Source organism: Macaca thibetana, chromosome 2 (genome assembly GCF_024542745.1).
Source record: "Macaca thibetana thibetana isolate TM-01 chromosome 2, ASM2454274v1, whole genome shotgun sequence".
NCBI classification, from domain to species: domain Eukaryota; kingdom Metazoa; phylum Chordata; class Mammalia; order Primates; family Cercopithecidae; genus Macaca; species Macaca thibetana.
The window spans coordinates 32,277,528-32,305,421 of record NC_065579.1 but is presented as its reverse complement, the minus strand read 5'-3'; the positions used below and the strand labels follow the sequence as shown (position 1 = coordinate 32,305,421).

The following is a 27,894-nucleotide window of genomic DNA, read 5'->3' as shown; positions in this document are numbered from 1 at the left end:
GGATTAGCACTACAGGTACAAAGATACAAATCCCAAGAAAGCAAACCTGGCAGTTGATGAAAATAGCCACTAATCAAAGACCAAAAAATACTGGATACTTAAATAACTTGAAAAGACAAACACATGCATAACTAAGTACAATGATTTCTTAACGACACAGACTCTTGATAAGGTATACTATACTAGTCAAGGAGCCGGCTGACAGTAGCACTAAAACCAAGGTTAAAGATGAAGACTGAATCTCATACAAAGTCTTGCATGTAAATACATAAAATTCATTACAGAAAAGGCCATGCTTTGGTATTGCTAGGGGTAGTCAACCTTTCCTAAAATATGTAGAGTTCCTGATTCTTGTTACATCAGTTTCTGAAACCACAAAATGAAAACAGAAACGTGGTTGCCATAACTACTAATTCTTAAGTTATTTTTAAACAGTCTTTTTAAGAGATTAAGACATAGTAAAGACTGAAATGTTATTCGAAAAAGTAAAAATGAAATGTGCATTTTATACAAAAATATTATTGCATCATATTTATACATATATTGCTTTAATTTGGGTTTGTAAAGAAACTATTGGAAATCTACATCTACTCTTAAAAAACAAAATTTATACTACTAGTTCAGTAGAATATAGTAAACATATAAACTTACATATCTTACCAATACATTTCCAGAAGGTGGAGAATGTAGGGATTTATTTTCCTGTGGCAATTTAGAAATGAATGCAGGAGACTCATCTTCTACCTCCTCCAAAACAACAATACACACTCGACTCATTCGATCTTTTAAAACACTAAATTCCAAGCTATGTGATAAAAGTCACAGTTGGAAGAGCACAAGTAGTTTTTCCTCCTCTTCTGTACAACACTTACAAACATTCTCCGAACAGCACAACTGGTTTTTTTTTTTTTTAAGTTAATAAGTACTACTGGAAAAACAAGTTTAAAATTATGACTACATAATTTGTAACTTCCTAAATATAACAAAATTCTATTATTTCTGTTGGGTTACTGCAATACTTAAGAAGAAATTTCACACCAACATATCAATAACTAAAACTGAGTCCAAGCTCATTTAAAAATATTTTTCCTCTACCAAAAGAGTCTTATTGCTCTATCTCTGAAATTTACTTCCACAAAACAATCATTGTTTTTGGTGACACACCACCACACAATATAGAATGAAATGAGAAACAACTGCTATGACAGCGATGATCACAGCAATACCCACTGTTTCCTGCAAGGTCATAGAGTTACCAGTAGCTGTTTTGCTTATAATTGAAAATAAAAAAATAAAATCTCACTATTCTGTTTCCACTTCTAATTTGTCTTCATTTCTTCATCACTGGTTTAATGCAGATACTATTCACAGAAAAAAAGATCTAGAGCTCAGCACAAATCCTGAAAATGAAGCTCACAGGTTAACAATTCTTTCAGTGTTTGGGAAAGGGGCGAAAAAAAGAAAAAACAAAACCACTCTGCATTAATAGCAAAGCTGCAGTACATTTACATGTGATGAGTCAGATCACAAGAGACAATACGACTCTTGGTACTAGAATACAGCTTGATTAATCCAGATTTCCCATATAATAGAAGAAACACAGTTAGCTTTATTTCCATCGATAGTATAAGCAAGGCAGAGCATTCATTCTTTCTCCATCAGGCAGTTGTCTGTGGCTGCTCCAGCAAAAGGGCACAGGCACCAGGCAGAAATGGTGTTAGTGGAGAATCCTAATAGAACAAGCAGGCTGTGAAGGAATTAGAAGGCATTTGAGCTCAAATTACTGCTGCAGGCTTTTTGTTTTCTTAAAAAAAAAAAAAAAAAAAAAAAAGAGGGAGAAAAAAAAACATAGTAGTTTATCATTCCAGTGTTTCCTTTGATCTCCACATGAATACAGCTTCCATTAAACAGTCTTCATTCAGAGGAAAAAACAGCAGACTGTGCATCTTCTTTGAGCCAACTACTTTATTCAATCATCTGCCTCTTTGCCAATATAGTTTCCTTCCACTGTGAAAACCGCTACAGTTATCCTTTTCAGATTTCAAATGCTTTCCTGTTCCTCAGATGATCTTGCAAAACACCGCTGACATCCCCAAATGAGTAGGTCCTTAAAAAATATCTACAGAACCTCAGTATCGGTCCCACAGAAGCATTCCAATGGAGCAACAGTCTGAAGAGCAAAGACTGCAGACCCGCAGGATGAAATGCCTAGTAATGCTCACATGTTACACTTACCAGAGATCTGAGCTACTGCTCGGGATGTAACTTCCTCTAGCAGGAGAAAAAAATAGTGCATTTGGACAGCCTTCACAATTAGAAGGTTCATGCCAGTTCTGTGACTAATCCAGATCAAACTAAAAAATTCTATAACTGAAAAATGAGTGCGCTTTTAACATTTTCCACTAAAAGCCACAAGGAAATCTGGTGTACTGCCTCTGCTGACTAACAGTGGTTTTAGCAAGTAAACAATTCCTAACGGCTTAACTGCTTTCGTGCGTTACAATAAAGCAAATGTTTAACCCTATGATGACAGTTGCAGTAAGAATATGCCTGCAATGGACTCATAAAAGTTTAAAGATGGAGAAATATTTTATAAGATTATAAAAACCATGAAATAGTTTTATTCATATTTTTACCAAGATCAGTTTTAATCTGCCAGATGTATTTTATTTTCTAGAATGCAAAGTTTAAACAAATGAAATTTAACATTGTCTAACAATTTCTAAATTGGTGAATTTAATCAATCATTGATTCATATTTTAAAGGGAAAAGCAAACATTTCATAATGTAGAAATCCTAACCTAAAATTATATAAATCATTTGATTTTTCACTGAAGAAATAAAATAATCCTACCTTCCCATTTGGATAGGGAATAAAGCCTTAAAAATCTGTTAAAGAGGTACATTAAGAAAAAAAAAAAGGCCTTCGTCCTGAATCACCTATGTCAAAAGGGTACAGGGTAATGCAAATAATCTCCCTCCCTATAAATTTCCCAAAGTCACAAATGTCAAAACCAATCATTTGTTTTTTTTTTTCTTCTTTCTCTGTTTACCCAACATGGGGGATATCTCTCAAGAGAAAACTTACAAAGAAAATACCATGGTCCCCCTTCAATTTGTGTTTTTCATATTAACTAGTATTTTTATTAATAAACATACTTTTGAACATCTGTGATATGCTATGTGCTGCACATTCTCATTTAATACAATAACCTTGCTATATTCCCATTATAGAGGGAAAAATGGACTCAGAAATGACGTATTTTACCCAAAGTTGTGTAAATTAATAAAGCTGTATATAATTTCAAACACATACTCTTTCTAATCTATTCTGCTATGCTATCACTGAGTACACACACATACAGACACACTCTCACCACTCATCTCCAGAACTTTGCAACCTATAATACTAGCTTATAAAAGTGATCTTAACAAACAGGTAACCTATAAAGGTTGTGAAAAGTTTAGATAACAAAGGAATATACTATTTATTGCTATATTCTAAAACAAGTTATTTCCAAATGAGTACTTCAAAGCAAGTCTTATAGCCATAAAAAACCCAGCATGATACAGATAATATAAGAATGTCAGAAATTAAAACAAGAACCATTGAAAGCTATAAAATATATCAATCTACGAAAGAAGCAATAACTAACATATTTGTACCAATTAAAAACATGATAACAATTCATTATATTTTAAAATATATAAAATACTTTTAAGCCAAATTAAAGGTATGTAAATATTAAACATAAATTATGTTATCCATCTCCACATAGCTGAATCAAAAATACCTTAATATTTGAAATACCTGAAAGCGAAACAACTATAGTAATAATATCCTATATTTCATCTTCAGGGTTCTCAGGCCCCCAAAGCAAAATCTCTTTTTATCTTAACAATCTTAACTTGTTCCAAAGTATCTAGTACCTCAGTTCACCTACTTAGACTTAAGCAGGTACATCCTGTTTCTTGTTTTACGTCAACCTCCATACTTAGGTCTTTTCCAACCAGAAAGCAAACTCCTTGAAGGTAGGGACTGTGTTACACACATATTGTTTCCTTCCACCTATAAATAATTCCACTGAAATGAATTCTAACATCACAAGACTCTGGAAGGGTGGGAGATTTATAAACAAGAATAGTGGGGGTGTGTTGGTATACATATATTTTAACCAGAAAATATAGGAGGCATTAAGGTGCAAAAAAGTGAGTTTCATATCTTTAATAAGTGAACAATTAAAATTTCAGAAGCTGATGGGATACAACACAAAGGTATGGGGTGATGGTTAAAACTAAGGGCTCAGGAGTCATTCCACCTGAAGTTCAATTCTGATTCCATCATTTCCTAGCTGTGTCCTTAGGCAAACTACTTAAATTCCCTGAGCCTAAATTTCTTGACACTTACGTAAGAAAAATAATAACCTGCAGAGATTTTTATCTAGGAGAAATAGAGTAATAGTACGGTGCTTGAGAATGTAGGCTATTTTGTAGTCAAATTGTCTGAAGTTCTAATCCAGGCTTCCCGCTAACCTAATTCTGGGATCCTGGGCTACTCATTTAGTAACCTCTCTGTGTTCATTTTAACATCTATTAAATGACATTAACAGAATTTACTTCATAGTGTTGTGAAATCTAAACAAGATAACCTTATTGTTATGGATATTTGGGATAGCTGAATGATATCTCTTGTGAAGCCAGTGAGTGGATCAAAGGCCATTAAACTCCTCCTCCCCTCGACCCAGTACAAATGAGGTAATTCAGACTAAAGTCTAGAGATCCCATTCAGTTGCTAGGTCCCCAAACATTTCAGTGGTCTCTTGAGAGTCTGCTGAAAGGTCGTTTGAGACTCTAGTAACTAGACAAGCACATACTAAGTGTTAACTGGGGAGAGGGAGCAGTAAACTTAGGCGAGAAAGACTACCAGGTTCTTCCATTCTTCTACCTTCACTAGATTTTACAGTTTAGGGACTATAAAATTCCTTTGGGAAAAAGGATAGGAAGTACTAGCCCAGGTATATTATAAAATCAAAAGCAAATAAAAAATACACAGAGAAATATGTCAGTTTTTAAATTATTTAAATTAGCAGCAGTTTTGTGTCTTCTATTGAATAAGACAGGCTCCTACCCTCAAGGAACTCACATCTTAAAGGAAAAGGAGACAAGTGAATATTTAAGAAATTCGAAACAGAGAAGTACTTCTGATAAAAAAAAAAATGACTGATAAAGATTGTGCAAACTAAGTTCAACATTTTTTTCCACTTAGAGAAATATCAAGGGGATGTGGTTGTTTTCTTTGGTACTTATTTTTTAGGCCTTAAATTAAGTTTTTAATAAGCTAACAAGTTCAACTCTGACAGCTTTATAATCCTTCTATTCTTTATACTAAAATGTATCCTATCAAGAGCTTACTCCTACTATTAATAGAATCACATAATGGTAAAGCTGGCTTAAACCTTTTTACTGATTATAAAAACATTAAATCACTGGAAGATAATTTTTGGATTCCTAATTGTTATGCCAGAATTTCTTTTTTTTTTTTTTTTGACACAAATGATTTTTCCTTTCTGCATCAAGATCCAACCTAAACCTCACCTTTTATCTTACACATCTGTGAACTCCATATTATCACAGAATAGAATACCAGGGTATATTAACTGACTACTCTGTGCCAAGTAACAACCTGGTCTGGAAGTGGGTTCAAACATTGTTTCAGAAAACATTTCTGGCAGATCAAGAATCCTCACCAATCTTCTTGAGCTATGACTCATCTATCCATATACTTTAGGAAAAAAAAAGTCTTATCAATAGAGTTAAAAGAAAATGAGGTAGAGGGCGAGGGGTGAGAAATCAAGGAATAGCTGCTTTCCAGGCTATACAGGCCAGAATCTATGCAATTATCTACATGATTATTAGAGCCACTGCAAGAAAGTCACTAAATATTTAAAACACAACTCAAAATCCTCATAATAGATCAGATTTAACTCTCTGCAGGTAACATATTTATGATCCAGGCCACTTATTTAATTTTTATGTAGTCATAATGCCAAAATGGCTAATAACCAATATTATTTGACGATCTCAAGTGGTTTGATCCCACTGGTACGTTACACTGGTAATAAGTAATAAATTGTTAACCCTTCCAATATTAGTAGTACTGTACACTGCAGATTGTTAGCACATATTAATATTACATGTGTTTTCTGAAAAGATCTGTATTTTGTGTCCATTCCTCCAGGCTTCCATTCCAGCTTTAGGTAAGTACAGAGCCTCACATAATAAAGACCACATTTCTCAGTTCTCTTGTAGCTAGGAGTCACATGAAAAAGTCTGACCAAAATTTTAAGTACAGGTGTTGTGTGCCTTCCAGAAAACTTTCTTAAAGATCAACTAGCACATTCAGCTTGCTTCCTGGAACAAAGATGATTGGCCACTATCTTAAACCAAACAAGGACCATAGTCTAGGGTAGTGAAACAACAACGCTAGAAGGGAGCTGGATCTTTGAGGACTTTGCCAAACACAACTGCCATACAAGCCTTGGACTGTCTAGTTTCTGACTTTTATGTTAGACAGAAATAAAAAGTCTTGCCTTGTTTAAGAAACTGTAATTTTGCATCTCTGGTACTTGGAGCTGAGCCTAACTCTAAATGATAATCTTACTCTTCCTTTAATTATCTATGAGTGGGCATATATCCTTCCAGCCCTGTTCTTCCAACATCCATACTCCAGTACAATGTAGCTGCTTAAATTTTCAATAAATGAGTTAGAAACTTGAGCTGTAACATATTGTACTAGAAACAATAACCAGAAATCTGCTGGAAAATAATTCATATTTTCCTGGATAAGCTAAGGACAATTAGAGGAGAGAGAAAGAGGTGGAAACAGTTACCACAAATATTCTCAACGATCTTCAGCCACCATTTTGATGGGGTACTGTTATCAAATCTCTAAATGGGAAACAGAGGCTCAGAAACATTTAGTCAGCCAATCACTCATCTGCCCCATCCATTCACCTAGTATGTATTCATCTACTATGTGCCAGTCTTTGTGCCAAGCTGAGAAAACAAAATTATGAATAGTCAATCCTTGTTCTAATGAACCATACACACAAATAAATACCATATGATTCCAACTGTGATAAATTCTCGAATTAAAAAAACGTCTGAAAGACAAGGAACTAACGGGTGGCCCATGTGGCTGGGCAAGCAATCATGAGGGACAATATCATATGCAGTTGGAGAAGTGGGTATGGTCATGTGATAGAGAGGCCTTGTAAACTAAGTTATAAAGTTTGTATTTTTTATTAATTGAGAACTCGTTAAAATTTTTATTAAGGAAGTCATGATTTGCTTTTGCTTTAAAAACATTATGTGGCTTTGATATGAAGAATGGATTAGGCCGGGCGCGGTGGCTCAAGCCTGTAATCCCAGCACTTTGGGAGGCCGAGACGGGCGGATCACGAGGTCAGGAGATCGAGACCATCCTGGCTAACACGGTGAAACCCCGTCTCTATTAAGAAATACAAAAAACTAGCCAGGCGAGGTGGCAGGCGCCTGTAGTCCCAGCTACTCGGGAGGCTGAGGCCGGAGAATGGCGTAAACCCGGGAGGCGGAGCTTGCAGTGAGCTGAGATCCGGCCACTGCACTCCAGCCTGGGTGACAGAGCGAGACTCCGTCTCAAAAAAAAAAAAAAAAGAAGAATGGATTAAAGGGGTAGAAGAATGGAAGCCAAAGGACTAGTTAGGAGACTACTGCAGTAATCCAACAGAGTGGATGATCTGAATTAGGACATGACCATATAGATGGAGAGATAGAAATATATTTTAGAGGCTGGGCACAGTGGTTCATGCCTGTAATCCCAGCACTTTGGGAGGCCAAGGTGGGCAGATCACGAGGTCGGGAGTTTGAGACCAGCCTGATTAACATGGTGAAACCCCATCTCTATTAAAAATACAAAAATTAGCCAGGCGTGGTGGTGTGTGCCTGTAATCCCAGCTACTCAGGAGGCTGAGGCAGGAGAATCACTTGAACCTGGGAGGCGGAGGCTGTAGTGAGCTGAGATCGCACCACTGCACTCCAGCCTGGCGACAGAGTGAGACTCCATCTTAAAAAAAAGAAAGAAATATATTTTAGAAATAGGATTTATAAGACATGTTAACAGACTGGATATAAGGGTGATGGAAAAGATGATAACCACAAACCTCCCAGGTTTTGGACTTAAGCAACCACTGCTTATGGAGTTTAAGCAATTTGGGACTTTTTTAGTTTCCAAATTTATACAATGAAGAATGCGACTTGTTACATCAATATCTAAGGTCCATTTCATGTTGTCAAAGTCTGTTTTAAACTTAATACAGAGCCCATATCTTAGCATCTACCCTCATGACTTCGAAATGAAATGTTGCCTACAACTAGGTGAATATAAAAAAATTCATAAAGAATAGTGAGATCTGGCTCAATTCTACTCAGTCCAGTACACTGAAATTATCTAAAAATCTTTTGGCATGAATACCTTTTTAAAACACTCACCAAAAAGACCACAGCACTGATTCAACAAATATTAAACATTCATATCTCTACTATACATACTATGCCAAAGGAATTATAAGGTATCATATACCACCTTCAAACTCCTTATGCAACTTAAATAGGGTATTATGTCATACTTGTAAAAATCTAACCAGTACAAGATAAGGACACAAAAGATAGTAAAAGACAGTATACACTGAAGGCTGAGATATAGACTATACCCTGCCACCAAGTCCATCACAGGAAAAAGTGTAGCATATGAAGTTATTAATTGTAACTGACATATACAGATACCTTCTAACTGTCCATTCTCTAAAAAAAGGGATATTTTAATAAAACTCTCCACAAACCTCATTATTTTGCTCCTCCTTTAATTTATAGGAAGGATGTTTTCTCAAAGAAATCAATGGTCTGTTAGTTAAAACATTCCATATAAAAACTCTATCACATTTTTCAGAAAATGGCTGAAGATTTTAAACTATCATTTATAATATCTAGTTGTTAAAAATGAGTATGAGTGAGTGTTGAGCAGTTAAAAGCAATGGCTCCTGGCTCATGGTGTCTAGGACAGATAAGAACAAACATACAGAAGCAAAGGTAATTACAGCAGATGAGACAAATTGTAGATGTGGTCATTGTAGTGGTTAGAGCCAAGTGGAGGTGGTTACAGCCAAGTACAGATGACTGCTGGTGTGAAGGTTGTTAAACAGTTAAGTATGTTCAAAATGTCATCTACAAAGAAATGAAATCACCTAGATGACAGACAAACATGATACAGATGTAGAACTGGGGAATGAGATTTCACAGATGATAGCAACAAGAAATAGAAGGATCACCTAGCCAAATGGTAGGTGTCTCAAAGAAAGGAAGGTTTTTAGAGATAGGCAGAGAAGTAACATTTTAACACTATAATGGGGGACTAGAAGAATGCTGATTTTGCTCTCTTTCCTCCTCCCAACACACATGTACTTACGTACCACGTACTTACGAAAACAGAGTTTCACTGACTTTTCTAAGTGTAGATTTAAGAGTTACACATATGAACTTAAGGTTTAAATCAATATTTAGATGACTATTTTTAGATTTCAGCCTTAAGAGAATTACTTGCTTCCAAAAGAATGTAAGTAAAACATTTAACAGGCCAAACGAACACAGGTTAGTTTTCTAGAATACACCTAATATGCCAAAACTAAGGAAGAAAGGGAGTAAAACTACTCTGTTAGCAAGTATGTAGTACTGCATTTAAGTAATGTTTTTACAAGTTAGGTTATTTTCTTCATAATTTTGATTACCTTGAGAAGCAGTCAGAAATTAAGGAAAAGGACTCATCATTTTAGAGGTCTTTTTTTAAAGTTGTGATATAAAATATCCCTGTCAATCTGATTAGTAAAATTTTTAGCTAAGATATGTGATGAGTAGTATCTCTGACATATGACTTATGTTCTATCAGGCCAAGGATAAACACATTCTCTGAAATCTAACTACATTATTACTTGCAAAGTTAATTATTGTTCAGCAGCTGTATCAAAGACAACTTAGCCCTCATATTAAAATCAGTTGAGTGTAAAATTTTTATTTTAAACAGGCTGAATTTTGCCCTTCTTTAAAAAAGACTGAGGAAAGATTATGTGCAATTCATTCTGGTTTTTACAATGTGGTGACACCAGAGTAAATGTAGTATGAAGTTACTGCACTTTAAAAGCTGAAGGGAGAAAATTTTCAGTTTAAAAATAAGTTGCTATGGTTACACAATGTTTACCTTTATAAGCAATAACTATGTGAGATGTCCAAAGAATTCCCAAAAGTACAGTAAGATCAGTATCTGAAGTGTACATTCGTTATTTCACAAACAAACTGAACCCAACTATATACATCACTTCCGTTTCAAAGTGGCTATGATTTGAGAAATACTAAAAAAAAAATGATTCATGTCTTTCTGAACCATATTGGAGTGGAGACAAAAATACTGACCATAGCTATTTTTAAATTCAAGTTATGACTCAAATAGTTTTAGTTCCTTTTATCAAAGAGTGCTGTAATATTACAAAGCAACTTCTATTGTTGAAAGAAGGAAGGTATGTTTCTAATGTGTTTCAGGTGTGGAGTTTCTTTTATACATAAATTTTCGTGCTTTTGATAAACTTTTAAAAAGCCATGCTTGTAACAATGTTAATTCAGAGTAAAACAATGTCAATTCCTTTAGCTGTAGACAATTCTGAACTTCTTAAATGGGAAGATAATTAGCCCATTCCTAACTAGGTTGTTAAATCTGCTATCAGTTATTCTATCGTAGAATTTTTGTGTGTGTGTCTGTGTTTTATATTTAGAACATTGTTTTGTAAGACTACTTATAAAACTTTCAACCCAATATAGTTGATCTTAAAATTAGACACTCATCATCACCTCTTAGAAGGCAGCTATGCTCACGACAATACCACCACTACTGCCATCATCACATTTTTTTTTTTTTTTTTTTTTTTGAGACAGAGCCTCACACTCTCAACCAGGCTGGAGTGCAGTGGCACGATCTTGGCTCACTGCAACCTCCACCTCCCAGGTTCAAGTGATTCTCCTGCCTCAGCCTCCCGATTAGCTGGGATTACAGGCGCACACCACCACACCCAGCTAATTTTTGTATTTTTAGTCAAGACATGGTTTCACCATTTTGGCCAGACTGCTCTTGAACTGCTGACCTCAGGTGATCCGTCCACCTCAGACTCCCAAAGTGTTAGGATTACAGGCATGATCCACCACGTCCAGCTCATTATGACATCTTTTTTTTTTTTGAGACGGAGTCTCATTTCGTTGCCCAGGCTGGAGTGCGGTGGTGCGATCTTGGCTCACTGCAAGCTCCTCCCTCCGGGCTATGCCATTCTCCTGCCTCAGCCTCCCGAGTAGCTGGGACTACAGGCGCCCACCACCAAGCCCAGCCAATTTTTTGTATTTTTAGTAGAGATGGGGTTTCACCGTGTTAGCCAGGATGGTCTCGATCTCCTGACCTCGTGATCCACCCACTTCAGCCTCCCAAAGTGCCGGGACCACAGGCGTGAGCCACCGCACCCAGCCTCATCATGACATCTTAATGGGCCTTCCACCAGTGTCTATGTTCTATGTAATAGAATATTAAATACATTTGTTAATATTAGGGCTATCCTAAACCAAAAATAATTTATAAAATAACATATTACTCTCAACTGGCTTAAACAAAGGGATTATCATCACAAACATCAAGAATTAAAATAAGGTGGCTTTAGGGTGATTGATTCAGTTATCCAGTGCCATCACATATGACTTAGGCTCCTTTCAGCTTTTCCTTCTGTCACACTCAGCAAGAACCTTACGATAACTCCCTTCATAGTCACATGTTAATTGTTATACTTCATGGGATCCTATTAACACATATTGTCATGCAGTAGAAGTGGGAATATCCTTCTGTGTCTCCCTTTTCAGGTATGAGGAAGACTCCTAGAAGCCCCACAAGCTGACTTTCCCTGAAATGCAAAGGACCAGGCTTTGATCACATGTCCCTTTCCAAACGAATCACTACTAGGCAAATAGGATTACCCTGATTAGCTTACAATATTCACGATTTCCCCAAGTGATGTGGGATAGACGTGGACATACAAACAAAACTGGGTTGGTAAGCACGCCAGAAGAAAGAGGGTAATTGCCAGTCAGTAGACAACCAACAGTATGCTATGTATTACATAGAAAAATTCAACCTTGACGTTTTCTTACAGTAGTTTAATTTTCCCACCATTATGAATTAATCACAACACACTTGTACTGGAAGACACTTTGCAGGCTCTAAAGATATTTTTAAATGGAAAAAAATCATCACTAATTCACCTTAAAACACTGAAGGAAATCATTTTATAAACGCCATGGACATACAAGAAAAATGTCAAACATAAGAAAACAGAATACTTTAGAATGAAATAGTAAAATACACCTTAATTTTGACCTGTTAAAATGACAGTTTTATCTCCAAAACGTTTCCTATTAACCTCATCTTCCTTCTCTATGAAAAGCAAGGCTAATCACTAGACACTGGGCAGACTACCACTAGAGTAATGAAACTAGAATACATTCAAGAAGGGCAGCCAGTATAATCTAGAAACCATGTCATAAAGGGTTGATAAAGCTGAAGATATGTTTGAAAAGGAATCAGGGAGAACATGAAAACTTTAAAATATTTGAAGTACTGTCACTGTGAAGACAATTACACAGTTTTAGAGATAAAAAGCTAAATGGATGAATAATAACCAACAGGAAGATGAAATGTTTCAATATAAGATAATACTTTTATCTGGCATTTTTTAGTCTGAAGGCATAACAAGGTTGGCTACTCACATGGGGCAGGGATGAACATCCCAGGTAACTTGAATAGCTACTATGTGTACATTCACTTAATTCTAACAACATGCTTGCAAACTAGTTTTTAATCCCAATTTCACAGATAAAAATCTGAGTTGGAGAAATTAAATACTGGAAATCACAAGGCTAAGCAGTAGGGAAAACTGGATTCTAACCCAGACCCAACTGTCTCCAAAGGTTAGCTCTTCCCACACATCACACATCTAAATGAAGTTAAATTAGCAGTTGTTAAGGAAACAAATAGGGCTTTTGAGCTGGTGAGAACCAAATATCAACTGATTTGAAGTCCTATTCAAAATTAAGATGCCAGAAATGAAGTATTACTTCCTTCCATTTGACTGATACCTTCCAGTTTAAGAATGTTTCACATCGATCCTCCCATTGGTTCCTCACAGCAATGCTTTAAGGTTAAGTTGGAGAGGCCTTATACCCTGGCTTTCTACCTCAGAGAGGAAAAAAGAAAACAAAGATGAATCCTATCAACTTCCCTCTGCTTTATCTCCAAACATATTTGTATTTTCAACTTTTCCTCTATGATCTTTCATTTTTTCAAGTCATCTTTCATTTATTAAGTACTTCTTACACTTCAGGTGTCAAATATTCATGACTTTGCAGTCTAATGGGAAGACCTTGCAGTTGTAGAGGAAAAGGTTCATTCAAGACTCTATCTTCTAATAGACTTTACTTTTTCAATTCTGATTCCTTTCTTACATAGCTTTGGTTTAACCTTCTGTTCCTTTATTTTGGCCTATAGAAAGATAGGCCTTCCTGACTCCTTACGAAGCTACCACTCCTTTTTCTGTTTATTTTTAATTGTTTCAACCCACTGCAATCTAGCTTTCCACCAATCAAATGTAATTGCTCCAAGGTCACCAATGATAATTTATTACAAAATCATCATTATTCTCAACTACTCTACAATACTGGGCAGCAATGACCTTTAATAACCTCTCTTCTTGTTGCTTCCATAATATTTCCAGCTTTTCTGGTCCCTTTCACTTGGTTTTTCTTCTACCCATAGTTTAAAATACTGTTTTGTTGTTGTTGTTGTTTTTCCCTCAGCTCCTTTTAATCTCTTTTTGGACAATCTCATGTCAAAATTCTACTTATCATCTGTAGTCCACTTCCCCAAAGTGTTCTTTTTCTGAATTCCCACGTTGATTAATAGTAACGGCATCACCATGTACAAAGTAGCCCAACCCACACAGTAGCCTTCCCTTACTTCATCTCCCACTTTGTCAGTCACCAAGTTCTATGCATTTTACATAAAGTCTTCCTAAACTCTTTCTTCAGAGTGACCTAATTCAAACTCACTTCAGTCCTCACCTAAGCTATCATAACTACCTCCTAACTAGTCTCTCAAATGTTGACTCTCCTTCTAGTTCTATACATCCTTGTAGCAGACACAGGTACTTCACACAAATCCTTTCCTTTAAGGAGAGCCTCTGGTCCTCAGACATACAAGAAACCCAAGCCTGACCAGAGTACTACTCACCCCTACCAACATGTCTAGTCCAGGAAAGAGCACATGACTGAAACTAGACAATGTCTTCCTTAGGACTTCACTTTCCTGCCAAGGCTATCAGGGAAAAATACTCTCTTTTCTTTTGGGATTATGAGGACACAATCCCAGTAAGCAAAAACTGCTCATAGGAGGAATGAAAGAATGGGGGAGGATGGGAAACCCACTGTCACCAAGTCCTGGATCTAGCTCTGCTTGCCTGGCCAGTAGAAATACTTTTGCATTTAAGCCAATTTGAGTTGGATTTCTGTCATTTGTAACCAAAAGTCCTGATTAACAATTCTCTATACCGCCAGTTACGTTTCTAAATCATAGATAAAATGTTGTCTACTTTTATTTAGTCAACTAAATTTTGTTTGAGTATGCTATACTAAAGACTTCTACCACCCTGCCTTTAACTTTCACATATACCAATGTGCTTGTTGCAATTCAAATATAGCATGCCACTTTATGCAGCTATGCCCTTGCATATGCTGCTTCCTCTGCCTAGCACATCCCCCTCCCACCTCCTCATCCACAAAATGTATAGTAGGTTTGCATAAAATAAGGTGGAAAATTAGACAGCAGCAAGATCATGAAGGGTGCTGAATGACACAAAGTAAATACACTTTAACCTATAGAATTTCAAGCCAAAAAATTATAAAATAAGACTTGTATCTTAAAGAACTCACTGTGGATACAGTGTCAGGATTATCTAAAAATAAGGTGATACTAAAGGCAGAGAAAACAGTTAGTAGGCTATCACAATTAGTTTAAACCAGAGGCCATGTAGGATGGTTAAACAGTAAACTGGGACAACTTCTCTGGGAGAAAAGAAAAACCTGCCAACAGCTATCAATATCATCGATAAGTCTTTCAAACTTTAAGCTAGCATTTCTGCTTGCAGGAATTGAGACATAAGAAAATAATATGAGGCCTATAAAAATTTACATATCAAGATTTCAGTGAAGCATTATTTGCAACAAAAGATTGAAAATTTAAATGCTGAACAACAAAATGATTTAAAATATATATATCACACAGTGAAACTATCTAATATTTAAAAATAAAATCTTTAAAGAATTTCTAAAACATGGGATATACTAAAAAATGTTATATGGAATACAACACTGCAGTATATACAAAATAATCTTAATTATGTTAAATTGAAGAGGTTTTTTTCTTTTTCATTTTTAGCATCAACACTAGATGAGTTAGGTCAGTGGCAGGATTATGAGTAATTTGTTCTCTCCTTTTTTTTTTTTTTTTTCCCTAAGTAACATTGTCCTTAGCCATGATCCTTATTTGCTAAAGAAAATCACGACTTTATAGGTAAGAAAAATAAGGCCTAGAGTGGTCACATGACAAAGTTCACATTCTAAGAGTTAAGACCAAAACTTGAACACTGCCTATGTGAAGACTCACTGCCAAGAAGCAAACCTGCACAGCCAAAGTCATTTACTCCATAACTCCCGTGAGCCTGAGCCTCAAAGGCAAACCAAACCTACTGAGTGACTTTAAACTTGCTGAGCTACAATCCCCTCTAAATTTATAACTCGAAAGCTATAAAATAGCAAATGAGCAGACTACAGAAAAGGGTAGTTTAAGATGCTTGTTTTTATGACTTTATTTTTACCTAAATAGCCCTACAAAGAACAGAAAAGGAAATAATAGCACACCAGACTGGAGAAACAAGGTCTCAGAGTAAGTTGTTAAGGGACACTGTTATTCTAGAGTCTGTTTTATTTTGATCTTTAAAAGAATAAGAGAATGCTTTATTAGATGAGATTATTTCCTTGAATTAAGACCTCCATAATCTGTTACAATCACAAATAAACTCTATAGACTTAAGTACTCAACTCATTTAAGTAGGGTCCCTAACAAAAAGTCATTTGGTAGCTTAAAAAGTAGAATTTGAAAAGAGTATTTGTGAAATAAAAGGGCTTCAGTGAAAGGAGTTTGAGCAGCTACTAGATAGGAGAAAAGACAAAATAATTACCAGGGACAATTTTTCTTTATTTTGAGATAGTCTTGCTCTGTTGCCCAGGTTGGAATGCAGTGGCACAATCTCAGCTCACTGCCACCTTCGCCTCCTGGGTTCAAGCGACTCTCCTGCCTCAGCCTCCCAAGTAGCTGAGACTATAGGCGCACACAACCACGCCCAGCTAATTTCTGTATTTTTGGTAGAGACGGGTTTCACCATGTTGGCCAGGATGGTCTTGATCTCTTGACCTCATGATCCGCCCACCTCAGCCTACCAAAGTGCTGGGATTACAGGCGTGAGCCACTGCGCCTGGCCAGGGACAATTTTTAAAAAATCTCTATTTCAACCTTATAAATTAAGAAACTGTGGTTTTCTATAGATGCCATGTAAATGATAGTACCACCTAAAAAATTAACACATTTAAAATGTTTCTAAGCCAGGTACAGTGGCTCATGCCTGTAATCCCAGCACTTTGGGAGGTCGAGGTGGGTGGATAACTTCAGGTCAGGAGTTCAAGACCAGTCTGGCCAACACAGCAAAACCCCATCTTTACTAAAAATAGAAAAATTAGCCAGGCATGGTTGTGAGCACCTACAGTCCCAGCTGCTCAGGAGGCTGAGGTGGGAGAATCGCTTGAACCCAGGAGGCTGAGGTTGCAGTGAGCTGAGATTGTGCCACTGCACTCCAGCCTGGGCAACAAAGTGAGACTCTGGCAAAACAAAAACAAAAACAAAAACAAAACAACAATAAAATGTTTCTAAGGTGATAAGCAAAGATGGCATCATAGAGCTGGGCACAGTGGTGTACACCTGTAGTCCCAGCTACTCAGGAGGCTGATATGGGAAACTATACCACTATCTTAATTTCACTGTTTTTTAAATGAATTTTCAAATGGTGCCCTTATGTAGATTTAGAAAGGGTTTGCAGTAACCAATGCAAAAGCACCATCCAGTGGTAAAAGATGATAATTACAATTTATACAGTTATTAAAAGCCATATTAGCTAAATGATTTGTGACTCTGCCTTTTCTCCCACACACATTCCAGGAAAGAAAAGGTAAACTGGCTATATAATATTGAGGGTATCTCCTATTTGTTGCCATTTTCTTAATCAAACCTTACTATATTAAGTTGGCATTTTGTTGTTTTTTGTCTTGCCTACCAATTATCCAAATGCTTGGTTGGGAACAGAATTAGGAGAGGGGCATTGTTAAAATTCATCCAAAGCCTTTATTAAGTCACAGGCTAGAAAATGGTTTATAAAAGTGTGTGAGGGGGTGAATTTCCAGTGGAACTCTAGCTACCAACAACCATTCCACAGAACAACAAATAAGTCATTCTATGTACTTTTTAAAAAGGTGATCATTGGTAGGTAATCTAGACCTTCCTGAAAAGGGCCAGGTAAAGATTCACAATCAGATATTTCATAAAGAATTCAGAATTTCTAAAGGGAACATGAATCTTGAACGTGACCATATTTACCTCCAATTTCAAGGAAAAAAATCAGGTAAACAGTGTGTTCCCAATAAATCTACTCCTATCCTATCAGAAAACAGATGAATAAAATCTTCAGTTTCCAACATAACAGCTTTTTAATCACCTTTTTTTTTTTTTTTAATTACAAAGTTTAATATAATTTTGGGAGGCTGAGGTGAGCAGTTCACTTTTGAGCCCAGGGGTTCAAGACCAGTCTGGGCAACATGCTGAAACCCCATCTCTACTAAAACTACAAAAATTAATCGGGCATGGTGGCATGCACCTGTAGTCCCAGCTACTCAAGAGGCTGAGGTGAGAGGATCCCTTGAGCCCAGCAGGTTGAGCCTGCAGTCAGCCCTTATCACATGCCACTGCACTCCAGTCTGGGCAACAGTGAGACCTCGTTGCAAAGGAAAAAACAAAAAACAAAACCCCAAAACTTTCATAAAACTAAAAACAAATTATTACAGAAACCCAGTAAGGGTGATTCTTTGTTCTGAAACAACTTTACATCAAGTCTACTTGATATCAAATGGTATTACTGCTTGGGATCATAAGATATTTAACAAAAAGTACAGCATGTTGCACCTTGGTAATGGCAAAAAAATCAATTACTGGGCCATAATTTTCTCCTTTTATACTCTAAAAAATACTTCAATATGTTTGAATCTGAAATAAGAAGCCTAACAAATACCACCAATGATATCAAACAAGCTTATCCTATCTTCACTAGTGCCTGCAGTCCAACACACCTGGAGGTTATGAGATTTTTTAAAAACTACTTTCATGAAAACATAGGAGTCACTCAAATAATTGAGGTTCCCCAGTGATTACTGAATGGCTGTTAATGTTTAAAGTGTGCACCACAATCATTTAACATGTAACACAATGAGCTATGAGCAAAAGGATGCATACATCTAAACCAAAGGTAATTCAGTAATAAATTACTAAAGGTTTCAAACCTTTGGTTTGAATTTTAGTAATAAATTGTATTTACTAATACATTTATTAATATTTAGTAATATATTACTAAATTAAATTTTACTAATTTATTATTATTTCAGGACAAAATAAAACTAGTTGCAATACCATTATTTTCAGCTGTTTAATATAATATTTTCTTCTCCATGACAGAGATCTTAGATTTATAAGCCCCCTCCACTGAAAATTCATTTGAATTATAAAACTGCTATACTAAGTCTTCTACTAACACAAGGCCCACTACTATAAATGTTTCTACAACAACGGACTTTACTCATATACAGTTATGTATGAACGCTAAGTTACAAGGAGGCTTAAACAGCAACAAACTAAAAAATTACAAGAGCTGCCTATATTACTGCAAGAGACTACTAGAAAATAACCTACCATAATAGGAATTCCCATACTATTTTCCTCTGGTGGAGGCAGTTGTACTGTTTCAATTCCAATCACAGGCCTGTAGCAGAAAACAGATATCAAAAGAAAGAATATGCTGATCCTAGAAATTAAGGGCTATGTTATAAATAAGTAGTACCTTAACAAAACATTGAATTATTGGATAATATTCAAAAACTTACTTTGGATTTTATTAATTCAGAATTTACTTTTATCCTTCTATCAAGAAAAAAATACTAATCTGTGTAACAAAACATTTTTTAAAGGCTTTCTTTATATATTAAACAGAATTGGCTTCCCAGAAGAGACTTAAAAAGTGGTGTTTGATTCTTAGAATTGCTAGCAGCAACAAGTCATCCTCATAAGTCTTAAACACACACACACACACACACAAACACACACATAAACTTTTCAAATATATTCACTAATAATATATTCAGTTGCTTACTAATCAGTAATTATGTACCCATGGGGATGTCTTGATTTAAGAAACTGCCTATGAAAAGTTTAAAGTATTCAATCTATACACTTTCTGAATATGTAGAACATACTCATTTTAGTAATACATAAATTTAAGAAATCACTGTATTATCTCTCAAAGAAAACTGGTAATTATATATATATTATATATAAAAAGTATATATATATATACTTTTTTAAAGGTTAGAATAATATATACATATTATTTAGTAACTGGCTTCTCTCCATCACTCTTCACTTACCAATGTGGACCTTAAATATTCTGCAACACCGTGAATACGACATTCCATTCAAAAATACTATATTTAATTTCCTAAGAGTAAATATTTGGGTTGCTTCTATTTTTAAATTCTTACATAATAATTTTTCTCAGAATATTACATATTCTTATATAATACTTTTCCCAAGATAAAAAATAAAATTCCACAAGTTAATTTTAGTGAAATGGCTTGTCTTTACATAAATAAAATTAGGCCTAAAAAATTATGGAGTCATAATTCTCATGTGCAATGACCTAGAAAGAAGAAATGTCAGAATTACATTCCCTACATAAAAGTGTGGGGCCAACCACATTTCTTTTGTTTTCTTTTCTTTTGAGACAAAATCTTGCCCTGTCACCCAGGCTGGAGTGCAGTGGCGCAAAATGTAGTTTCAATCTCCTGGGTTCAAGTGATCCTCCCACCTCAGCCTCCCGAGTAGCTGTGACCACAGGCGTGCATCACCTTGCCCAGTTCATTTTTAAATTTTTTTTGTAGAGATGGGGTCTCATTATGTTGCCCATGCTGGTTCCAAACTCCTCGGCTCAAGCGATCCTCCTGCCTTGGCCTCCCAAAGTGCTGAGCCACTGCACCTACCCACACATTTCTTATTGTTCTGAAAGAATCGTCATCAATGCTATGACAAAGAATCATCTTTGCTATAGTAATTACAGTTGTAGTAATTAACACCTTCTAAAATGTTAGAAGACATAAACTATCCTTGGATAGCTGGAGGAAGGTCAGCTATAATTCTAAACATAAAAATCTGTTATTTCTTCTCTTGTCAAAATTACTTAAGAACAAATCAACCTCATCAGAAAATATTAAAGGTACATTATTTTAGGTTCTACAGTATGTAACAGATAAGGTAATAGAATTAGTTTGCCATATGGTGGCAGTAAATATAAAACAAAATTAATGCCTTGAGTATGTTCATTTACAAAGTTAATGTCTTCCCTGAGTCATGTATTTTAAACAAAGATTTCAAAAAGAGGAGGCTTTACAGGTTTTCATAATTATGTTTTAATCTTGTTATATTAATAGTCAAGCTCAAAACAATATCAAGAGTGTATTTCTGACTGACTGAAAATAGCCTTCTGTTACTATAGCATTTACCAAAACAAACTGCCTCAAAAACTATATGGCTCTTGATGCTTATAAGGCAACATGTAATTGCAATGATTTTCATTGTATTAACTAAAATTTACGTATCTTATAAAAAAATAAATTTTCTTACTTTAACCAAATCCACCTAGCCTAGCCTCCTACCTCCACAAATATTTACTCAAGGCCGGGCGCGGTGGCTCAAGCCTGTAATCCCACCACTTTGGGAGGCCGAGACGGGCGGATCACGAGGTCGGGAGATCGAGACCATCCTGGCTATCATGGTGAAACCCCGTCTCTACTAAAAAATACAAAAAACTAGCCGGGCGAGGTGGCGGGCGCCTGTAGTCCCAGCTACTCGGGAGGCTGAGGCAGGAGAATGGAGTCAACCCGGGAGGCGGAGCTTGCAGTGAGCTGAGATCCGGCCACTGCACTCCAGCCTGGGCGACAGAGCGAGACTCTGTCTCAAAAAAAAAAAAAAAAAATTTACTCAATAATTGTTTGTTAGTGACTACTTATATGCTAAATGCAAGGAATACAGCAGTAAACACAAGAATAGTTTCTGGTTTCATGAAACTTACACAAAATCTCTCATGTATTTCCTTTTCCCTGATTTGTAATATGGGATCATTAAGACCAGCTTAAGTTAACAGCCTAAGGATAAAAAATACTACAGTGTCTCTTCACCTATAATTTACAATTAAAAAAAACACTACACAGAAAAATTCAAGTAAGAAAGTTTTTCCTGCTATGACTATGACTGCTTTAAAGTCGTTCTGTTCTATAGAAATAAAGTTATTTCAAAGGGAAAAATGTTTGATGCCCTTTATTTACTACACTAACCCACTAGATGCTAAGTAACAAATGTTTAAGTTACATGAAACAACTGAAAAATGTATAAGAGCATCTTTTCATACAAAATTATCAAAGTATGTCAATCTTCTCAATTTGTTTATAGACGTTATTGCCAAAATTGTCTTATAATCCAAGACACTGAGATATAAGAAGCTACGATGATGAGTAGATCCAAACTGAGAGTAAATATGTGCATAGATTGTGCATAGCTTAATCATAGAGTTAAAACACATCTGAAAACCCTTCTCTCTATTAAGAAAGAGGAGGGAAGTGGGCACAGTGGCTCATGCCTGTAATCCTAGCACTCTGGGAGGCCGAAGTGAGAGGATCACTTGAGCTCAGGAGTTCGAGACCAGCCTGGGCAACAGAGCAAAACTCTGTCTCTATAAGAAAACAAAACTAAAACCAAACAAAACCAAAACAAAAGCACACATCTGAATATTGTAAAGGCCCAGTCTTCCACAGAGTGAGCATCCTTTAAGGTAGGGGCTGTGTCTCACTCATTTCATCAGTATGTCCACCTCTATGGTTTTCCTTAATATATAACAGTGATGAACAATTTCTCATGCACAAGCATTTCACATACTGATGATTTTATCTTGTCAGCAGAAGTACTATGGGGTTTTTTTTTTCCTTTTTTGTTTTTGTCCCAACTAGATACAAAATTTCATAGGTTATAAACCAACATCAGCAATTTCATATGGTCCAACCTAGTATCAATTGCTCACAACATTAAGTTCGCAGAGCTATCGGTAGGTACCATTTCTTATTGCTCTAAGGACTCACCTTCTAATAAGGGAGAAAGAGAAATAAAAAGTAAACTACAAAGCAGTGCAATAAGTGCTCTCCTAAAAGTCTGCTGTGTGTATCTGTGAGAGAGGGAAACAGACACACATACATACAGTGCATTAGGAATCACAAGATATACCAGTTGATGAATCCTATGAGGAAAATTGGAGTGCAACCTAGAATATAAAATTAAATAAGATTCCTTTGCTCAGTGATCACTGTACTGAGATTTATACATTTAAATATAAAATTACCAGGAAACCACTGATTTCTTCCTAAGATGAGATACAAGCAAGAATGTCTGCTCTTATCACTCTTATTTAATATAATATTGAAGAAAGAGCACTGCAATAAGGGTATAAGGAATAAGAGACATATAGTTTGGAAGAGAAGAAATAAAAGTGCTTGTATTCACAGACAACATGATTGCCTTCCATGGAATCTATTAAAAAGTGCCTAGAATTAATAAGCTTAGCAAAGTCACAGAGTATGATCGCTACTTCTACATACTACCAATCAACAACTGGAAATCAAAACAAAAGGCAGTACCATTTATAATACCCCAATACTCAAAAATACTAAGGTATAAATTCAACAAAATAGGCACAGACTCTGTATGCTGAAAATTACAAAATACTGATGAAAGACATCAAAGACAACATAAAGAAAAGAGATACAGGAGCTCCCCTCTTATCCACAGAGGATATATGCCACCCTTCCCTCACTCCATGGAAGCCCCAAAATAGTGCTGAACCCTATATATATTACGTTTTGTCCGGCACAGGTTGAACATCCTTAATCTGGCAATTCAAAATCTGAAATGCTCTGAAACTTTTTGAGTACTCATATGATGCCACAGGTGGAAAATTCCACACATAAGTACTTAACAGAAACTTTGGTTCATGCACAAATTTAAAATATTTTACAAAATTACCTTTGGGTTTACATGTATAAGATTATGAAACAAATGAATTTCGTGTTTAGACTTGGGTCCCATCCCCAGGATCTCTCACTACATATACGCTAATATTCTAAAATCACAAACACATCTAGTCCCAAGCATTTCAGACAAGGATTACTCAACCTGTACATACATACCCTATGATAAAGTTTAATTGATAAATTAGGCAAAATAAGAGATTAGCAATAACTAATATAGAACAACTTTAACAACAAACTGTAAAATAAAAGTGAGATGAATGTGGTCTCTCTCAAGATACTTTAATATTTTTGGACCATAATTGACTGCAGGTGTTTCAAGCTAAACAGTAGATAATGGGAAACTACTGTACCATGCTCATGGTTGGGAAGACTCATTATTCTTATAATGTCAATTTTTCCTCATTTAATTTATAGGTGAAAAGTAATCACAGTCAAAATCTCAGTGGGCTTTTTTGCAGAAATCAATAAGCTGATGTGAAATTCATATGGAAAGGAAAAGAAATTAGAAAAACCAAAGCAATTTTGAAAATGATTTAAAATTGAGGGATTCATACTACTAGAGAGCTACAGTAAGGCCAGGCACATTGGCCCACGCCTATAATCCCAGCGCTTTGGGAGGACAAGGTGGGAGGACTGCTTGAGCCCAAGAGTTCAAGATCAGCCTAGGCAACATGGCAAGATCCTGTCTCTATAAAAAAATTAAAAATTAAGCAGGCATGATGGTGCCCACCTGTAGTCCCAGCTATTTGGGAGGCTGAGGTGGGAGGATTGCTTGAGCCTGGGAGGTTAAAGCTGTAGTGAACTGAGAACATGTCACCGTACTCTAGCCTGGGCAACTGAGCAAGATCCCGTCTCAAAAAAAAAAAAAAAGAAAGCAAGGATAGTGATATTGGAGTAAGAATAAACACATAGATTCAACGGAATGGAACAGAAGATTCCATAAATAGATCTACACACATATAGTCAACTGATTTCTGACAAAGGTACAAAGGCAGTTCAACACAGTAAAGTATTATCTTTCCAACAAATCATCCTGAAACAACTGGATAATTCATTTGGAAAATGAGGATAACTGATATTTGCTTATATAGTCATAAAATCTCTAGGTATAAACAAAATAATATTGGTTGGCTACAGTACAGGAAACCAGATGACTTGAGATTGATGTGAATAGAGATGGAAGAGACAATTTTTACATTATACAGTTTGTATTCCTTGTAAATCATGAACTACAATTGCCTGTTACAAGTGACACAGATGAATCAGATGCATACCAATGTACTAAATACTAAGAATTACAAAAAACAATGCTTTCCTCAATAAATTACTAAAATGTATGAAACAGATACATTTTACTCTGCCAGTCTGTTTTCTTTTCAGCACAAAGGCTGTTAAACCAGTCAGAAATCATTAGGGGTGGAGCCTAGGAATTCAGAATTTTAAAGAAGTGATTCTAATTCAGAGCTAAGGTTTAGAACCAATGACAGGGCATGGTTATCACATGCAATGCACTGTACTGGCCAAGCTGAGTTAATAAAACATTCCCTTCCCTCAAAGGCAAAAGCAAATGACCAAGATACAATGATTGTACATAGAATATTAATTTGGTCACATGATACTACAGACGAAATAATTTAAGAAAAATAATTTTTGCCAAACCCCAATGAAAACATTAGGTAAAAAGTTGGTAGGAAACATGATGAATCAAGTTGACAACATTTGCACAGACTGGTATTATCACTAGGAATAGAGCAACTTGTTATGTGCCCACTTGTGCAGTAATGTACGTATGTTTATCTACATGTATGTATGTGTGTATATATGCATATATATCAACCTATAATAGACATGACATACAGAATAAAGTGATAGGTGGCTATATGCATATTGACAATTGCTTTATTACACCTGACAGTCTTAAAAACAAACAACAGTGGAATCTAAACAAATCTTTAAAGCTACTGATTCACCAAGAAAACAGAGGAATACGTTAAACGACACTGTGAAGATACAATCAGCTAAACTAGAATGTGGGAAATCCTACAGAACAAATGACACAGGTTCTTCAATAAATACATTCATTTTTTAAAAGAGAAGGGGAACCTAGTATAGAAAGAGACTTAGGAAACTAATCATATGCAATGTTCAAATCCTGTTTAGATCTATTCTAACAAACTAACCTTCAAGACATCTGACACACACACAAAATGAAATGCAAATTAATTTTGCTTCAAAATACTCTAAAGACATTGAGGAATGGTAAAATGCTGGTAATTGGTCTTAATTCACAGGGGCTCATTAATGTCTTTTCTGCATGACAAAATTGAACAATTACTAAAATTAAAGAAATTCAATTATATCATGCTATCACAAAAAAAGAAAATAATGCAGTTTTAGATTGACATTTCCCTATTATTCTATTCACAAATGATACTGTTTTCCTTTTTTGACACTTCATTCTGAAAAAGTTAAAGTGGTTAGGTCCAAATTTAGTCACTAAACTTTATAGCAATACATGTATCAACCAATTTAAGGAAATCTAGATCCGGTAAATCCACATCAGGATTGGCACTACCAACATTTTAGGACATATAATTCTCTGTCATGGGGTCTACTCCTATCCATTGCAGGATATTTAGCAGCATCTCTGGTCTCTACCCACTAGATGCCAGTAGCATAACCCGTCCCCCTAAATTGTGATGACCAGAAATATTTCCAGATATTGCCAAATGTCCCCTGGAGAACAATAATAGTCCCCATTTGAGAAAGACTGATCCAAATTAATGATTTCTTAGAATGGTGAGCTTACTACAAAAAGTAAAAGGAACTTAGTACGTTCCTTAAAATATGGCAGAAACAACTTGAATAAAATGACTAGTTAGCAACAGACAAATGGTATTTTTCTCTATGTTAACAGGAATACTCAAGTATCTGAAGACTTAATCTTTTAGAAAATGTAAATATGTACAATCCTTACTTTTAAACACAATATATTAAACAAATTAGGCTTTTTAATGGCTCAAGATAATGAACGTTATATCTACTTAAAATCAGCTCACTCAAAAAAGTAGGAATAACATCACAACATATAGCAGAATAAGAACTCCAAAACTCCATCCCTTCACAAAGCAATGAAGAGGTGGCAAAACAGCCAGAATCAACATTTTCATAATTCTAGAATTCAATTAAAACCTTTTAACAACCAGAGGAACACATAATGAAGAAAGATGCTGCTAGATTTTCATAGGAAAATGCTGTGGAATTTTAATTTACTGCATACCACTCCCAATTCCCCCTACATGGCAGCATCCATGATACCAGCCCACATTTGGTTCCTGATGTGGGTACCAGGTAAACTAATATGGACCTTATTCTCAAAAAATTGTGGTTATATGTTTTGAACTATGTAGTGGCTCCCTGAAGGACTGGGTCAAGGGCTTGTCTTTTTTCCACCAGTCTTGGAGATTCCCAGTACTGAAGCATCTTTCCCAGTGGTGTCTGTCAAAAGCATTTCTCTCTCTCTCATCTGTGTGTAAGAGGTAACAACTGGGGCAAACAATAAACATCTAAAAACCCAGGAAGGAAGAAGCTGGAGAAGCAGATACATACGAAAATAAAGGCTTTGAAACCTCCCATATACACTAGGAAACCTAGAGGCCACATGCATGTCCAGGACTGGCCATATGTTCAGAGAAGACTCATGAAGACCCTAAACTTTCACCTCTGGCTGATCTTTCAGTTCTGCACAAGCAAGAAGTGAAGACTAGGACAGAACTATAAGCAGCTTGGCTGAGCATTATGTACCCCAACACAGAAGCAATTTCTAAAATCTAGGAGAGTCTGTTTTTGTTTGGGCTTTTTGGGGGAGTTGTTGCGGGGAGATGGAGGCATTTAGGAAAACCTCTGCCAAATCAGAGCCGATCGCCAAGAGAATGAACAGAGAATTCAGTGGACATACACAATGAAAAACACAGACTTTACAAAAATAGTTTAAAAAGACTCATTAAACAACCACGAGAACAAGCAGCAATAACAATCCCCAGGAAGGGGGGAAAATTGGATCTCCAGCTACAATATTCAAAATATCCAATTTCCAACAAAAACATTTGAGGCATGCAAATAAAGATCAAACTATATCCTAGTCACAAGAGAAAAAGAAATTAATAGAAACTGTCCCAAAGGAAGGCCAGACACTGGATTTACTAGACAAAGACTTTAAATCAA

At 35.8% G+C, this 27,894-nt stretch overlaps 1 protein-coding gene across 10 annotated transcripts in view; it reads right to left on the bottom strand.

The window, feature by feature from the left end:
- The window catches only part of ANKRD28 (ankyrin repeat domain 28), a 189,975-nt gene that overhangs the window by 124,223 nt on the left and 37,858 nt on the right, over positions 1-27,894 (bottom strand). For 2 of the 10 annotated variants that reach the window (XR_007722763.1, XM_050777495.1), the window contains exon 1: positions 661-2,244. The exons of 3 other annotated variants lie outside the window; for them this stretch is intronic. Coding sequence is in view for 3 of the 7 variants with exons in the window: in XM_050777495.1 (XP_050633452.1) it covers positions 661-777 (117 nt within the window). In the remaining 4 variants the exon portion in view is untranslated. Of the gene's footprint in view, positions 1-651; positions 2,795-19,234; positions 19,828-27,894 lie in introns of those variants that run through there. 5 more of the 10 variants (XM_050777511.1, XM_050777523.1, XM_050777530.1 and 2 more) reach the window with 5 other exon arrangements.